Source organism: Myxine glutinosa, chromosome 6 (assembly GCF_964187855.1).
Source record: "Myxine glutinosa chromosome 6, kmMyxGlut1.1, whole genome shotgun sequence".
Taxonomy (NCBI): Eukaryota; Metazoa; Chordata; class Myxini; order Myxiniformes; family Myxinidae; genus Myxine; species Myxine glutinosa.
Genome location: NC_136266.1, coordinates 170,821,437 through 170,839,289, shown reverse-complemented (window position 1 = coordinate 170,839,289; position 17,853 = coordinate 170,821,437). Strand labels below are relative to the sequence as shown.

General features: G+C 42.6%; 1 protein-coding gene across 2 annotated transcripts in view; it reads right to left on the bottom strand.

Annotated features, from left to right (window-relative positions):
• C6H1orf50 (chromosome 6 C1orf50 homolog) overlaps nt 1-7,057 on the bottom strand; it is a 29,452-nt gene extending 22,395 nt beyond the window's left edge. The window contains exons 1-3 of one of the 2 annotated variants that reach the window (XR_010981950.2): nt 6,908-7,057; nt 5,437-5,552; nt 5,235-5,321 (exon numbers count right to left, since the gene is read on the bottom strand). Coding sequence is in view for 1 of the 2 variants with exons in the window: in XM_068100418.2 (XP_067956519.1) it covers nt 5,235-5,321; nt 5,437-5,552; nt 6,908-6,953 (249 nt within the window). In the remaining variant the exon portion in view is untranslated. The remainder of the gene's footprint in view (nt 1-5,234; nt 5,322-5,436; nt 5,553-6,907) is intronic. The other variant, XM_068100418.2, reaches the window with a different exon arrangement.
• Between the last annotated feature and the right edge of the window lie 10,796 nt (nt 7,058-17,853).

Below are 17,853 nucleotides of genomic sequence, written 5' to 3'. Positions count from 1 at the left end.
GCAGAGATGCATGATGGGGTGGAGCGGGTTTTAAGCAGGAGAAGCCTTGCGGCGGAGTACCGCAGAGCCATGCCAGCAGGAGCGAAGGGACGAGCACGAGGCCAAGGGTGAGGAGGCGAAACAATCGTCACAACCCACGGGAGTGGGCCCGAGGAAACAGCGAAGGAGCCGAGCAGGTGAAGCCAGGAGCAGAGCCGGGACCATGCAGAGGGCAGACAGGAGCGAAGAGACGAGCACGAGGCCAAGGTTGAGGAGGCAAAGCGGCAAATGCAGCGGCAAACGACCGCCGCCGCTAATCAAGATCACGGCGGCAAACCGCCACCACCGCCGCTGCAAACAATGGGCACAACCCACGAGAGTGAGCCCGAGGAAACAGCGAAGGAGCCGAGCAGGTGAAGCCAGGAGCAGCAGAGCCGGGACCGTGCAGAGGGCAGACTCAATGGCCAAAAATCCGCCACGACCACCAGGAAAGCAAGATACGGACAATGGTCCAGTCAGAGAAGCGGCGAGCAAGTGACGCCAGCGTCCTCTCACGACCGGACCGGAAACGGAAAATGTTGTGAATGTAATCACTCACGTAGTCTGGCAGTCATATTTGATCAAAGGAAAAAAATAACGTTCAGAAATAGAAAAGTTGACTTGCACCAAGTTGACTGCGCAGGGTAAGTATGCTACGAATACCATCTAGTTTTATATTTTTTTCATAGAAACCATACCCTCGATGTTTAATTGATCATTTCACACAAAATATTTAACAAGTCGAAATATTTAAAAATTGAACTTTTTTGAAGACCTTGCTTTTTATAATATATCTCAATGCAGGAGTTTAATATCAAGGAAGTACAGAACAGCGGGGAGCAAATGAACAACACATGATAGAGGGAAGGTGAAACAAAGACAACAACACATTCATACCACATATAACATGCAAAGGAGTTGCAGGTGAAACTAGAGAGTTCATAGAGAACGATACACCGCGTGCAGTGTTACTTAAATTCTACTTCAATTTTAATGAAATGATTTTAGCGATCATTAAAAAAAATCTAAAAGTTTCGTTGTGTTGAAGTACTCCAGAATCAGTCACCAATAACACCCTATTGTATCTTATTGAACCTATATTTAAATTGAAGTACACACTGAAAAACTGGAGGTTCTTCGAAGTATTGTGACAAGCGATTTGTGTTATACAGTGTTCAAGTATATAATTAAATTAGAATAAAATAAAGATTGTAAAAGTCGTATAAATAAATTAATTCCGTTTTTTACCGCCATTTTATCCAGTGTCTATTACACCACCCTATCTAACACATTACATTAGTGATTCATGTTTGTGTCCATTATGACATCCTTAAAAACTGTAGGTTTCCTGTTTGAAATGATTTTCCATTTTGTTTGACTGTCAGGCAGAGGCCATTTTTGGCCTCTAAGCCAAGGAAGGACTTAGAGGCCATTTTTCCCCGCAAGCGGGGGTTGGCCTTTTTCGGGGACCGTGGTTGTTGTTGTTTTTCGGTCCCCTTTTTGAAGCAATGTTTTACGGCCGGATGCCCTTCCTGCCGCCAACCCTTTTTGTCGCCTTTTACGACAAGCAGGGAATTACCAGTGAACTGGTACTCAATTAGCTGACCTCGGAAGGATGACAGGCTGAGTCAACCCCCCTGGCGTTAATTCAGCGATCGACCGGGATTCGAACCCAGGATCCTAGGATCCTAAGCTGGCACCCTAGCCGCTAGCCCAACACCAGGGCTAACATGGCAGACAGGGCTGTCAGGGCTGTCAGGGCTGTCAGGGCTGTCAGGCAGACAGAAAGAGAAAATAAAATTACCTCACTCCTCTGCACATGTGCGATCTGGATGAAATCCGAGCCGAGGTACGTTAAAATGAAAAACTCGTCTTCCGATTCGTGTTCAAAATATAACATTCAATTTAAATTGGTTGTTCCTCGATCGTAAACTGCTGATCATAAACTGATAAGACAGGCAGAGACAAACAAATGGACGTGAACAAACTGATTGCTTAACCCCACCTTTCACTTCGCTTGTGCGGGGTAATAAGGACATGTCTCGGTGAATATAACAAAACTTGTAGGGAGAAATAGGGGAAACATGAGGTAATGTGCAGCAGACTTTAAATCCTGGGAGGAAGAAGAAAAGACAACATAGTTCCACAGATAAGGGAAAAGAGCAATGAATGAATGGAGGTGACCAATGAAGTTTAAGCTAAGGGGGAAAGGGGTGGTTGGGTGGGGAGGGAGGTAACAAGGAAAGGGTTTCTCAGAAAACATATGCCATATGCCAAGCGGAGACAGATGTGAAAGGGCAGGGATAAATAACAGCATGCAGTAAAGCTGTAAAATACTGCAAGGCCACCAACCTGCCTGTGATGAACAACAAGATCACACAGACACAGCCTCCTCTCACAAAATATAAATTAGATTCTGCAGCCTCAAGGTGGAAAAGTCGGCAAGTAGAAGTGAACTGCATACGGTGAGAGAGTGAAAGACCACCAGCCCAGAGGGGGGAGCAGTACTTCATCAAGGTGTGGATGAAATCTTTGTAAGTGGTTAAGAGCTCAGGTGTGACAAGGAAGGACCTTGCACGACGGAGGATGTCGGCGACTGGCTTTGGAGGCCAGTTTGAAAGGTGGTTTTCCCAGGAAAAATCATGGCAGATAGTGAGACCCAAAAGCTTGAGTGACAGAACTTCTTCAAGAGGATTGTTGAAAAAGTAGATGGGAGGGTTTTCCAGACAGTCTTTTTGGAGAGACAAAGTGAGAGTGTGAGATTTGTCAGGATGGAGACACATTGCAAGAGTTTGACCAGTTTGTGATTTTATACAGGTCTGCAGAGAGTGATGAGGTTGCTGCCTGTCGATCTGAGGTATGAGAGATGGTATGGCAGAGGGTGGAGTCATCAGCAAAAACATAGAGAGGATTTTCCAGAGAGTCAGAGATATCATTGATGAAGATAAGAAAAAGTAGAAGGCTCAGAACACTGCCCTGAGGTACTCCAGCCAGGACAGGAAGGGAGATTAGAGAATTGCATTGAGAGCCAGGTGTTGAAGACAAAAGGAGAGAAAGTCCGCAAGCCATGAATGGAGATTGCCATGAATACCATAAGAAGAAAGTTTGGTGAGCAGTGCGGGATGCCAGACCATAATCGAAAGCTCGAGATATGTCTCGGAAGATGAATGACTCTGATATAATGTCTGGCAGTGAGGGCCTTAACCCATTCTTGAGAAAGCAGAAGCATGGTAGAATGACCTGGTCTGAATCCAAATTGATGATCAGAGAACAAGCCATTGGAGAAGAGGAAGGATTTAATGTCAGAAGTGATGATGGATTCCATGACCTTGCTGATGATTGGGAGCAGGCTGATTGGTCTGTAGTTGCAAGGATCTGTTTTTGCACCTTTTGTGTGTAAAGCAGTAATGTTGCCCGATTTCCAAGCTGATGGCATATGACCTTGAGCAAATGAGAAGGTGAAGAGAACAGAGAGAGGGTGTGAAAGAGCGGCAGAGCAGGATTTTAGGACCCGTGGGCTGATGCCGTCTGGTCCAGTTGCAGAATCAGGAGTTGAGGTTTGACAAAAACTTCTCCACCTTGTCAGGAGAGAAGGACACAGAGTCCAGGAGCAGCTGGGTTCGACTGGGTAAGGTGGGTACAGAGAGAGATGGGTTTGGGACACAAGATTTTGAGGCAAACACAGAGTTGAGGCAATATGTAGCATGAAAGATGCAGATCCCCATTGATGCTGTGTTCTGTGAAGAAGAGGAAGAAGCAGAAGAAGAGGAAGAAGAAGAACCACCTTTAGAGGCCATTTTTCCCCACAGCGCAGGGGGTTGGCCTTTTTCGAGCACCTTGATCCCCTTTTTGAAGCAATGTTTTATGGCCAGATGCCCTTCCTGCCGCCAACCCTGTTAGTCGCTTCTTGCGACACAAAGGGAATTACCAGCGAGCTGGTACTCAATTTGCCGACCTCAGAAGGATGACAGGCTGAGTCAACCCCCCTGGCGTTAATTCAGCGATCGACCGGGATTCGAACCCAGGATCCTGGGATCCCAAGCCGGCACCCTAACCGCTAAGCCAAACACCAGGCTTCTATGGTGATCAATAAATCCTCCATTTCCTAAACTGTGACCCAATGTCATCTTATTAATGTATAAAGGTGATGTATAGGACTGCTTCACTAGCGCTAAACTTCAGGATTTTTAAAACAATCTTTTTAACAATTATTTCATTAAAATTGAGTTATACAATTGAGATTGCTCGAGTCTGTAGTTTGAGAGTCTGTAGATCTGTAGTCTGTAGTGAGATTGAGGTTGCTCGAGTGAGATGTGCATGGAAGAAGTTTCGGGAACTGAGTGGCGTGCTGATGAGGAGGAGAGTGTCGCTGAAGCTGAAGGGAAAGGTGTATGCTGCATGTGTGAGAAGTGTTATGATTTATGGGAGCGAGACATGGGTAATGAACGTAGAGCAGCAACGAAGGCTGGAAAGGGTGGAAATGCGAATGGTTCGATGGATGTGCGGAGTATCGTTGAGAGAGAGGAAGACAAATGATGAATTGCGAAAGATGATGGGAATATTGCCTGTGATTGATGCTGTGAAGAGGAACAGGTTGAGATGGTTTGGTCATGTATTGAGGAAGGATGAAAGTGACTGGTTGAGAAGAGTGATGGAAGTTAATGTAGAAGGAAGTAGAGGACGGGGAAGACCGAGAAAGACTTGGCTAAAGATGGTGGAAGAAGAAATGCGGGCAAGGGGGTTAACAAGGAGAGATGCAGAAAATAGGGCAAAATGGAGAAGATTGTCATGGGGACCGCAAGGCTAACCCCCTGCTCTAGCAGGGAACATGGCCTTAAAATGCATGTTGTTGTTGTTGTTGTATACAATTCAGCACTACGTTGGGTGTCGTGTTCTATGAACTCTCTAGTTTATAGAGTCTCGTCTTTCCTTATCCCCAATATTATTTTGAAGTAAAATCATTTATTTGCAAGGAATGTCTTCCTGCGTTTTGCCTTCACGTACCAGCATCTGCCAGTTTTTGACCGTGTTTGGCTGGACCTTTGGAGAACATCAATTTGTCACAGAGTGTCCTACTATTAGAGCGTGGATAGGCACACGGACGCTGTCCGCTCGCGGCATCGTGTGTGAGGATCGTTTTCAATCATTTGCGGGGACGTGGAAGGATGGTGGAGGAGAGGGAGAGGGTCAAAGACCATCCGGATCAAGAGTCTCACCTTCCTAGCTTTCTCCTGGAGGAAGTGGATCTGCTCAGCAATCACAGAAAGCTTGTTACACGTATTTGCTCGGACAAAATCATCTGCCTGTGCAAGATCGAAACAAGGAGATTAATGTAGTTCAGACGGTAATATTTTTTCATTATATAATCAAATTCACCTTAACGAGCTCATCTTCCTCACCTGCTAGCGGAAAGCTCACCTTCTGCACTTGTTCAGCCAAAACCACCAAGTCCATGGGGTCTGATCGCCTGCACACATGGTAAGAGCTGACGAGTGGTAATCCTGCTGGGCTCTCACTTGTCTCCACGAGCACACCTGAGACCCATGGACGCAAACAGGAAACCTTTACTTACCCTACAAGAACCTTCACCATGGTTTTTATAAATCGCTGTAAATCGAACCACAGGAAATAACGTACATTTGCTATTTCACGCTTCCATTTACGGATTTCTTAGCACGTGGATACTTCAGCTACGCTACCAGCGACTTGCATCTAAAGTTAAGGAAATCCTTCCAGCTTATATTTTCCAACTCGCTATTTATTACCTGCACTGTTAAATATTTAATATTCCCGAACCTTCAGGAATTCTTGTTACACCTAATGTTTTAGATGAGAATTTAATAATTTTCACGAAGTCAAGGTTTCAATCCGAGTTCAATAACACTTTTCAATGCAAAGACGACATCCAATCTATTTCAATGATGGCCGCCCCATATGACCTTGACCTTCAACATTTAGGGAAATAGTGTAACCTAAGAAAAAGTGTCCCCATCTACAATAGATCAATAAAACACAACATTATGAAAATCAGAGGAGAATTATTTAAGTTATGATCAAAAACGTGTTTTGTTGTAATTTGGTCACAATGTGAAAAAAGTAGGTCAATGACTAATCAAATATCAGGTGCACAACTTCAGTGCAGGTACACTATTATGATGCAATAACATCTTGGAAGGCCAAGTGGTCTTTGAGATTCCACATTTGAAAAAAATTGAGCGATGAGGAAAAAAAAGAAAACAGGTGTTTTTGACCTTTAACCTGGAGGGCTATGATGTAAATTAAGCCTAAATGTGCCTTGCTCGAGACTATCTAGAAAGGGCGATTTTGTTCCGATCAGCCGAGTCTTCATTGAGTTTTGGTGAAAATGGGAAAATGTCTATAATTGGATCATGACCTTTAAAATTAGGTCAAGGTCAACAAATCAAGGTCAAATCAAAGTAAATCAAGGTAAATCAAGGGGAAAAAAATCAAGGTAAATTAAATTAGGTAAAGGTCAAAAAATAGGTCAAGTCAAGGTCAACAATGACGTCAACACCACATACCATGTATTCATTCCCATTATGGATGCAATATTTCATTCTAAAAGTCCAAGCCGGCTCCGGGATAGAGCTCGGAAATTGGCAGTGAAGGAATTTTGGTACTCCTAAGGGTCTAATAAACTCTGGGGTGGGGTACCTAAAAAAATCGGGGGTACCAACTTCAGAAAGAAACCCTGTAATGGGTATAAGCCTCCCTCTGTCATATAGGGGGAAGGATTACATAGCACAATCACATTCGGCCATATGGAGCGCTGGATCTACCAAACGGGAATCCCCACACCACGCAAAAGCACTTGTGTTCACACAGGTGAACAGGAAAGTAAGAAGTTATTAACAAACATTAAACAAACCGTTCGTGGCGACATCATTTCTTCCTTCCAAATCGTTCATTTTCATGTCTTTCTCACTTTAGAGAAAACAAAAACTCGGTTTGATGAACAAACAACAATGTTTCTTCTTCTTCTATCTTCTTCTATCTCCTCCTCTTTTCTTATACGTTTCCGGTTGTTATCGTTAATTTCCGGAAAAAACGGAAGAAGAACATTTTGCCTCTTAATTCCACGAAGCTGAATGGTGTCTACCTTTTGCCTCAACAAAAACAATGTAATCTTTTTGTAAAATCCGCAATTAAAACGCCTTATCTGTGCCAAATCGCATCATATATTGGAAGCTGTACAAGGAAGTTAATTAACGCGTGACGCGATCACGTTCATCGGCATCGGTCAATATCAATGTACCCCTCAATCCCGAGTGCTTATCGGTAAATAATTCAATTTTAAATCTAATCTCCTTCCATAGAGACCATTCCATGCGTAATTAAATAAACGTCTCTGAGTGAAAGACGCCATAACGTCATGACGTCATATCGCTTGCCCTAATGACGTCATAACGCTCCTTCACGTTTAACCTTTGGCCTCTGATCATATCGCTGTCTATTCTGCTGAAAATATTTCCGCATCTTTTCTGAGCATCAAGTAAAGAAGCGACTAATCCCATTTCGAAACTCTTTGTTATGACTCAGGCGAATTAAAGCCACGGACCTCCTATTCTCAGAGTAAATGATCAAAATTACATTTTTCGGGGCAATTAAGATGTTATGTAATGTGATAATTAATAATGAATTAATTAAATAAATAATATAATGCATTAATTAAATAAATAATATAATGCATTCATTAAATAAATAATGTAATGAATTAAAATCAATCTAAAATTATTTAAAATTTTATTGTAAAAAATATTTTATATTATCAATTATTTTATAATAATTAATTAAAATTAATTAAACAATTAATGTAATAATATTGTAATGTAATGCGCCCAGCATGCTATGGATCTCATTTCAATCATCGCTTTCTCTTTCAAGCAATGACAAGAACTCATGGATCTGTTGATCGATCTGCCTTTTATGAACCCAGACACCAAATGTGGACTGAGGTTATGTTTTAACCCTTGATTGTCTGTGTGTTTGTTTCTTGCAAAAATCTACGATTTCTCACGCATATTGGTTGGACCCGTGTTTGGTCTATTCTGTCTGCCTGTCTGTATTCCATTCGCCTCCAGGTCACAATTTTAACCGATCATCACGAAATTTCACCAAATAATGGAGTTGATCATAAAGAAGAGGCCTATTGATTTTGAAGTCAAAATCTCAACACAGGCCGAATTTCTAAAATTGTCAAATTTCATCACGTTGACTTTATATTTGAAGAGTATTTGCATGTCAGGTCACTCAATTCAACTGCCAATGGTTTTTGAGGTCAACGTTGATCGAAAGGTCAATATGGCCCAAAGGTCAACACCTTAGGTGAGATTTCTAAAATCCTCAATTTTCATCCGATTGATTTGAAATTTGAACAAGTTTTTCATACCAGGTGACTTAAATCCACCACCAAGTATATTTGAGGTCTACATTGGCCAAAATGTCAACGCAGGCCGCATTTCCAAAATCCTCAATTTTCATCCGATTGACTTGAAATTTGAACAACTTTTTCATACCAGGTGACTTAATTCCACCACCAAGTATATTTGAGGTCTACATTGGCCAAAATGTCAACGCAGGCCGAATTTCCAAAATCCTCAATTTTCATCCGATTGACTTGAAATTTGAACAAGTTTTTCATACCAGGTGACTTAATTCCACCACCAAGTATATTTGAGGTCTACATTGGCCAAAATGTCAACGCAGGCCGCATTTCCAAAATCCTCAATTTTCATCCGATTGATTTGAAATTTGAACAGGTTTTTCATACCAGGTGACTTAATTCCACCACCAAGTATATTTGAGGTCTACATTGGCCAAAATGTCAACGCAGGCCGCATTTCCAAAATCCTCAATTTTCATCCGATTGACTTGAAATTTGAACAAGTTTTTCATACCAGGTGACTTAATTCCACCACCAAGTATATTTGAGGTCTACATTGGCCAAAATGTCAACGCAGGCCGCATTTCCAAAATCCTCAATTTTCATCCGATTGATTTGAAATTTGAACAGGTTTTTCATACCAGGTGACTTAATTCCACCACCAAGTATATTTGAGGTCTACATTGGCCAAAATGTCAACGCAGGCCGCATTTCCAAAATCCTCAATTTTCATCCGATTGACTTGAAATTTGAACAGGTTTTTCATACCAGGTGACTTAATTCCATCACCAAGTATATTTGAGGTCTACATTGGCCAAAATGTCAACGCAGGCCGCATTTCCAAAATCCTCAATTTTCATCCGATTGACTTGAAATTTGAACAGGTTTTTCATACCAGGTGACTTAATTCCACCACCAAGTATATTTGAGGTCTACATTGGCCAAAATGTCAACGCAGGCCGCATTTCCAAAATCCTCAATTTTCATCCGATTGACTTGAAATTTGAACAAGTTTTTCATACCAGGTGACTTAATTCCACCACCAAGTATATTTGAGGTCTACATTGGCCAAAATGTCAACGCAGGCCGCATTTCCAAAATCCTCAATTTTCATCCGATTGATTTGAAATTTGAACAAGTTTTTCATACCAGGTGACTTAATTCCACCACCAAGTATATTTGAGGTCTACATTGGCCAAAATGTCAACGCAGGCCGCATTTCCAAAATCCTCAATTTTCATCCGATTGACTTGAAATTTGAACAAGTTTTTCATACCAGGTGACTTAATTCCACCACCAAGTATATTTGAGGTCTACATTGGCCAAAATGTCAACGCAGGCCGCATTTCCAAAATCCTCAATTTTCATCCGATTGATTTGAAATTTGAACAGGTTTTTCATACCAGGTGACTTAATTCCACCACCAAGTATATTTGAGGTCTACATTGGCCAAAATGTCAACGCAGGCCGCATTTCCAAAATCCTCAATTTTCATCCGATTGACTTGAAATTTGAACAAGTTTTTCATACCAGGTGACTTAATTCCACCACCAAGTATATTTGAGGTCTACATTGGCCAAAATGTCAACGCAGGCCGCATTTCCAAAATCCTCAATTTTCATCCGATTGATTTGAAATTTGAACAGGTTTTTCATACCAGGTGACTTAATTCCACCACCAAGTATATTTGAGGTCTACATTGGCCAAAATGTCAACGCAGGCCGCATTTCCAAAATCCTCAATTTTCATCCGATTGACTTGAAATTTGAACAGGTTTTTCATACCAGGTGACTTAATTCCATCACCAAGTATATTTGAGGTCTACATTGGCCAAAATGTCAACGCAGGCCGCATTTCCAAAATCCTCAATTTTCATCCGATTGACTTGAAATTTGAACAGGTTTTTCATACCAGGTGACTTAATTCCACCACCAAGTATATTTGAGGTCTACATTGGCCAAAATGTCAACGCAGGCCGCATTTCCAAAATCCTCAATTTTCATCCGATTGACTTGAAATTTGAACAAGTTTTTCATACCAGGTGACTTAATTCCACCACCAAGTATATTTGAGGTCTACATTGGCCAAAATGTCAACGCAGGCCGCATTTCCAAAATCCTCAATTTTCATCCGATTGATTTGAAATTTGAACAAGTTTTTCATACCAGGTGACTTAATTCCACCACCAAGTATATTTGAGGTCTACATTGGCCAAAATGTCAACGCAGGCCGCATTTCCAAAATCCTCAATTTTCATCCGATTGACTTGAAATTTGAACAAGTTTTTCATACCAGGTGACTTAATTCCACCACCAAGTATATTTGAGATCTACATTAGCCAAAATGTCAACGCAGGCCGAATTTCCAAAATCCTAAATTTTCATCCGATTGACTTGAAATTTGAAGAGGATTTGCACATCATAGTAAGGGCATTTTATGAGATATTTCACAAATCTGTTAACTAAATTGTTACCAAAAAATTTCTTCACCAATATGTTTGTAAAGGTGTGTAATAACATGTGTTAAAATGTTGAAGTTCAACTCCCGTGGGAAACCCAGAAAAAATGCTGTTGAATTCGGGTACCGAAAAATTATTTTCGAGAATTTTTATTTTTTAAATCGGCCCTTAAGTAACTTATGAGGGGTCAAATAAGGGTTTTTCATGATTCTGAGTTGATTGTTAACATTTATATTTCACCACAGACACTCCTTTGTGGAAAAATAATTTCTAAATATATCTCATTTTCTACTTTGCAGGACATGGAGTCTAGCAATATGGATGAAGACGTTACTCCACCTGTGCTCAATTGCTTCATCTGTGCACGCTCGGATACACCAGCTGAAAGGCTCATACAGGCAACTCCAAAGGGATACTCAACTTTATTGAAACAAGCAGAAACTGTCGAAAATGTTACTGTTGTGGAACGTATGAAGGAGGCTCAAAAGGAAGGAAAACTGAGGTACCACCAGAAGTGTAAAAATGATCTGTACAACAACTTTGTTGCAACCACCAAGAAGTCAGCTCAAGCATCAAAGGCAGAGAAAGAGTCATCAAAGTTGAAGAGAAGACGCACTACTTGTGAGTTCAGTTCATCAACTGGCTGCAGTTCTAGAAGATCACAGTCAGTTGACCTCCTGTATAAGGATGTATGCATTCTTTGCAACCAACCAGCCCAGCTCTACAAAAATAATCCAGCACAAGCTAGAAAGAAATACAGAGTGCCAGATAATTTGACGTTTGAAGGTTTCTTCAAACCTTTGCTCAAACATTGGCACTACTGGGTCTGAGTGTCTGGCTCCCATCTTCCCATCAGCCACCTTCTCCATGAAGGTCTTCATGTCACCACGCTCCTCCTCAGTGAAGGCAAGTTTCATGATGTGTTGATAGATGGCTGCATCGATGAGGAGGTGAACACGGATTGCCTTGTCAAAACATCCTCCATCCATGATGTGGTTGGCTGTCGTACTTCCAGGATAGATCAACTGGATCACATCTAGTAGTCCAGAATCCTCCATGATGTTACCCATTGATCCAAGATAAGACTTCAGCAGGTGAAAACCACCCAACCTTGGAATGATGGGTAGATTTGCCTGCTTTATTATATTCACAGCCTTCAGCCAAATCGGAAGATCAAAGGTCACTATAGCGACCCCAGCGCGCCGTATGCACTCTTTCAGAGTGGTGAAGATGGTGTTGAGGTCATTAGGGTCTCCTTCAATAACTGGGAGGAACTCGATCTGTGTGCTCTGCTTTGCATCATTAGCATGGATTCTCTTCATCCAGCCATTCCAGTTGGAGTGTGGGAACTCAGGATCGTTGGCTTTGATCACCCACCCCGCTGCCCAGAGTGTGTCACCTGGAGTGAGGAGTGGCTGATCATGAGCCAGGGAGGAGGAAAGCTCAGCGAGGGGGAGAAACATGATCGCGTTCGTTCCTATCCGTTTCCTGTTCGTAAATGGAATAATCTTTACTTCAGTTCCTCTCAGGATCTTAGCTTTGTCGAGTGCCTTCAACTTCACCCGGGGGAAAGCTGCTGTTGTCTGTGGATCTGGCAAAGGTGGTGCCGGAGAGGTGACTTCGATCCAACCCATTGAGTGAAAGGGAGTGTTTCCGTGAATAGAGACAATGTTTAAATCTATATTGTCTCCAACAAACTGAGTGACTGCATTGTTTGTTTCCCCAACCTCCATAAAGACCACCTGATCATTACTTGACATTTCACTTGCACTGGCTGGCACTTTGGCTGTCATCACTGATTGATCCTCAAGCGCAGCATCAACCGCAACCTCATCATTGATCTGTTCATCGGTTTCCTCCACAATGGTGTCAAGAGTGCCAGAAGTATCTGGAACATCATCTCCACTCCTACTATTAAGGAAGCAGTATTTGTAGTTTTGTGTCTCCGTGTAAGACTCAGTGTATCCCAGCCGGTGGAACTTGTTGAGCATCCATTTTGACCCAAATCTATGATCAAGTTGTATGGCCAGCCCCATTTGGTGTGGCAATACTCCAGACCGAGGTCGACAGGCCTTAATAAAATTCTGCCCCCAAACGGCAACTCTTTCGTCTGTCTTGACAATCGGTCTCAAGAACATCTGAAGGCTTGCAGGAACAAGTGTCAGCTGACTATCGATGTCAGTCATACTGTGTGTGGTGGGGTATGACTTTGGACCTAAATCAATCAAGGCAATATCATTGGATATGAACTTGAGTGCCGTCTTTATGATCTGAGTCTTCTCATCTCCATGGTCAAGATTAGCATGATGCTCTCGCAGAATATTGTCGGTGCCATCTTTGAGACAGAGTACATCTGCCCTTCTTTCCTGTGTTGTGAAATACAAGGTGTCTTCGTATTTCTCTAGAAGTTTTATCTTTAGCCAATGCTTTGAATAGGAAAGGCTCTTCTCTGGTGACTGATCAAACTCCTGCAGCTTTTCATGGACTTGGTCCATGTTCATTACCCCATGCTCTAATTCTGAGTCTAACCATTCGCAGAATTCAATAAAAACTGCCTCTCGCTCCTCATCAATACTCCTCTGTCCTCTCTTCCTTTTTCCTTCCTCATCAGTCTTGGACAAACTGTCACCTCTCGCAAACATAAGTTTGCATCGCAAATGGTTCAGTGTTTCTTCTGCTACCAAGTCGTTGATCCCTTCCAGGCGTCCAGTGACCTCAGTGCCCCAGTCATCCCCGCGACTCCGTGCTGTCTTCAGCAAGCTTGCCTTCAGTGTATCTGCAGTCAAATTATCTGGCACTCTGTATTTCTTTCTCGCTTGTGCTGGATTATTTTTGTAGAGCTGGGCTGGTTGGTTGCAAAGAATGCATACATCCTTATACAGGAGGTCAACTGACTGTGATCTTCTAGAACTGCAGCCAGTTGATGAACTGAACTCACAAGTAGTGCGTCTTCTCTTCAACTTTGATGACTCTTTCTCTGCCTTTGATGCTTGAGCTGACTTCTTGGTGGTTGCAACAAAGTTGTTGTACAGATCATTTTTACACTTCTGGTGGTACCTCAGTTTTCCTTCCTTTTGAGCCTCCTTCATACGTTGCACAACAGTAACATTTTCGACAGTTTCTGCTTGTTTCAATAAAGTTGAGTATCCCTTTGGAGTTGCCTGTATGAGCCTTTCAGCTGGTGTATCCGAGCGTGCACAGATGAAGCAATTGAGCACAGGTGGAGTAACGTCTTCATCCATATTGCTAGACTCCATGTCCTGCAAAGTAGAAAATGAGATATATTTAGAAATTATTTTTCCACAAAGGAGTGTCTGTGGTGAAATATAAATGTTAACAATCAACTCAGAATCATGAAAAACCCTTATTTGACCCCTCATAAGTTACTTAAGGGGCGAATTAAAAAAATAAAAATTCTCGAAAATATTTTTTCGGTACCCGAATTCAACAGCTTTTTTTCTGGGTTTCCCACGGGAGTTGACCTTCAACATTTTAACACATGTTATTACACACCTTTACAAACATATTGGTGAAGAAACTTTTTGGTAACAATTTAGTTAACAGATTTTCATATGTTTCCCTTACTATCAGGTCACTCAATTCCACCACCAATTATTTTAAGATGAAATCTGTTTTAAGGATTTTGCAGAAGAAGAAAAATAATCTGTACAGAAACAATAGGGTACCACAGCCTGAGCTATTGGTACCCTAAACATGCACATTTTAATACATTATATGCCATGTGGGGTTTTGCCAAGCAGATTCAGAGCGCTCAAGCAAACACTACAACGGAACAGAATGATCGGCACCACTTAACAACATGGCGGTCTCCATGTAAACAATGCTATTGTGGTGTTCGAGCAAATACTATCCAGGTCATCATTTTCAGTTTTACTCGTTCCTCTTGTGTCAACCTCCCCAAACTAATTTGTTGTGTTAGCAGTGGCTGCAGAGTACAAGGAAGAGGGAAATAAAGATGAAAACATGGAGTGTTAGTTAAGAGGAGGATCTTGCCAAGCCACATGCCAAGCCTATCTATGGACCTACCACTGTGCATTTTGGGGAAGGGAGTGGGGGGGGGGGGGGGGGGGGGGTTGGATTGCATGTTTGTAGATCTTGAATAAATAGGATGAAAAGTAGAATTTAAAAAAGTAGGTCACGTGGTTTGGTGGTGATCTTGGATAGAAAAATGCACCTTATCTGATCAACACGAAACTTCACAAACGTGAACCCCTACCCATACGTATGCAGTGTGCATTTGTCATATCACGTGGTTTGGCAGTGATCTTGGATAGAAAAATGAACCTTATCTGATCAGCACGAAACTTCACAAACGTGAACCCCTACCCATACGTATGCAGTGTGCATTTGTCATATCACGTGGTTTGGCAGTGATCTTGGATAGAAAAATGAACCTTATCTGATCAGCACGAAACTTCACAAACGTGAACCCCGACCCATACGTATGCAGTATGCATTTGTCATGTCACGTGGTTTGGGAGTGATCTTGGATAGAAAAATGAACCTTATCTGATCAACACGAAACTTCACAAACGTGAACCCCTACCCATACGTATGCTGTGTGCATTTGTCATGTCACGTGGTTTGGGAGTGATCTTGGATATAAAATGAACCTTATCTGATCAACACGAAACTTCACAAACGTGAACCCCTACCCATACGTATGCAGTGTACATTTGTCATGTCACGTGGTTTGGCAGCCATATTAGCTTGAAAGCCGATATTTTGAAAACAAGACCAAAAATCAAACAGCGGCGAAGCCGGGCTTGTAAAATATTATAAACCACAAACACACATGATTAGCTTTTTAAAGTCGCTAATGCTGTTTATAACATTAAACAAAGATGAGGGAGGATTATCAGTCGGCAGCTGGCTTTGGAGGCCAACTATGAAATGTGTTTTGCCCAATAAATCAAAATCTCGAAAACTTTACTCGAAAATCACAAGAAACTCATTTTGCAATAAATGTTCGTTTTCCATTGATCGTCCAACACTTTCTAAAATGCAAACTCGGCCCTCCCCTCCTAAACTCCCCCCTCGACCTCCTAAACTCCCCCTAAACATCAGCAATGCCATGCAATCCATCATCGCTTCATTCATTCATTCTCAAATGGCTTGTTCTCTGATTTTCAATTTTGTTTCAGACCAGGTCACTCTACTCTGGACATGCTGCTTCTGCTGTCTCAACAATGGATGGAGGTCCTCAATGTCAAACAGGAAATCAGAGCTGTCTCCCTTGACATATCACATGCCTTCGATATGGCCTGGCACCCCAATCTGCGAACCAAACTCTCCTTTTATGGTATCCATGGAAATCTCCACGCTTGGTTTCCGGACTTCCTCTCTGCTCGTAGTCAACGTGTGGCCCTGAATGGATTTCTCTCATCTCCCCTTCCTGTTCAGACTGGAGATCCCCAAGGCAGTGTTCTGGGCCCTGTGCTTTTTCTGGTCTTCATCAATAATTATCTCTCCGGCTCTCTGGAAAATCCTCTCTATCTCTTTGCTGATGACTCCACTCTCTGCGGCACCACACCTCATCCCTCAGATGGGCTCTCTTGTCCTGGCCAAAATCACAGACTGGTCAAACAAGTGGAACATGTCTTTCAAACCTGACAAATCTCAAACACTCACTATGTTTCTCCAAAAATGCCATCTGGACAACCCTCCCATCTACTTTCTGAACAATCCTCTCCAAGATGTTCTGTCACTCTAGCTTTTCGGTCTCACTATCTGCCATGATCTTTCCTGGGAAAACCACATTTCAAATCTGGCCTCCAAAGCCAGTCGCCGACTAGGCATCCTCCGTCGTGCGAAGTCCTTCCTCGGCACACCTGAGCTCCTCACCACATACAAGGCTTTCAGCCTTTTATCCGCAGCTCAATGGAATATTGTTCTCCCCTCTGGGCTGGTGCTCCTTCTTCACACCTCGGTCGGCTTTGCGCTGTTGAAACCAAAGCTTTCAGAATCAATGGAATCTCCTGCGATGAAGCTGATTGTGAGGGCCTTTCACTTACTCACCGCAGGAAGGTAGGTGGTCTTTCTGTCTTCTACCGACTCCTCTCCGGCCTAGATCCCCCAACTCTATCTGTGCTCTGTCCCCCAAATATTCCTACAGGTCGCACAAGTTCTGCCAGCAACCCTATTCTGGTGAAACTGCCAAAATCAAGACTCTCTGCTCACCTTCACTCTTTCATTCCTCTTTTCTCCCGCCTCTGGAACAAACTCCCTCACACTCTCTTCAATCCCACTCCTCCCTCCAGATCTTTAAAACAGCTATTCACCACCATCTCTTGTCTTCCCCCATCCAAAACCTTGATCTTTTCTACCCCCGTTAATTCACCTCAGATCCAATTTATTGAAATACCGACTTCTTTCCTGGAAGTCCTAGCAGTGTCCATGTGTTTTATACCTCTCCCACCCCACCCCCCCCCCCCCACCCCGCTTCCCACGCCTCCTCCCCCCCCCACCCCCAAGACCTCTCCTTCCCACAGATGTCCCTGCTCGCAAATGTTGTACTTGTGTGCTTCACCCTCTATCCCCATCTTGTCTCCCGCTCCCTTTATTATATGTTTTTTGTGTCCGTTTGTTTTTTGTACGATTAATGTTAGCTCTTACACGAGCCTCGATCTTGTATACAAAAAAAAAAAAAGGTCATGGCTGATAGCAAGACCCAGGAGTTTGAATGACTGAACTTCAAGAGGATTGTTAAGAAAGTAGCTCGGAGGGTTTGCCAGATGGTCATTTCAGAGAGAGAGAGATAGTGAGACTAAGATTTGTCAGGATTGAAAGACATCTTCCTGGAGTTTGACGAGCTTATGATTTTCTCAAGGTCTGAAGAGAGGGAAGAGCCTGAAGCCTTCCTGTATGAAGGATGAGGGATGTCACTGCAGAGGATGGAGTCAACAGCAAACAGATATGGAGAACTTTCAAGTCAGAGAGATCATTGATGAAT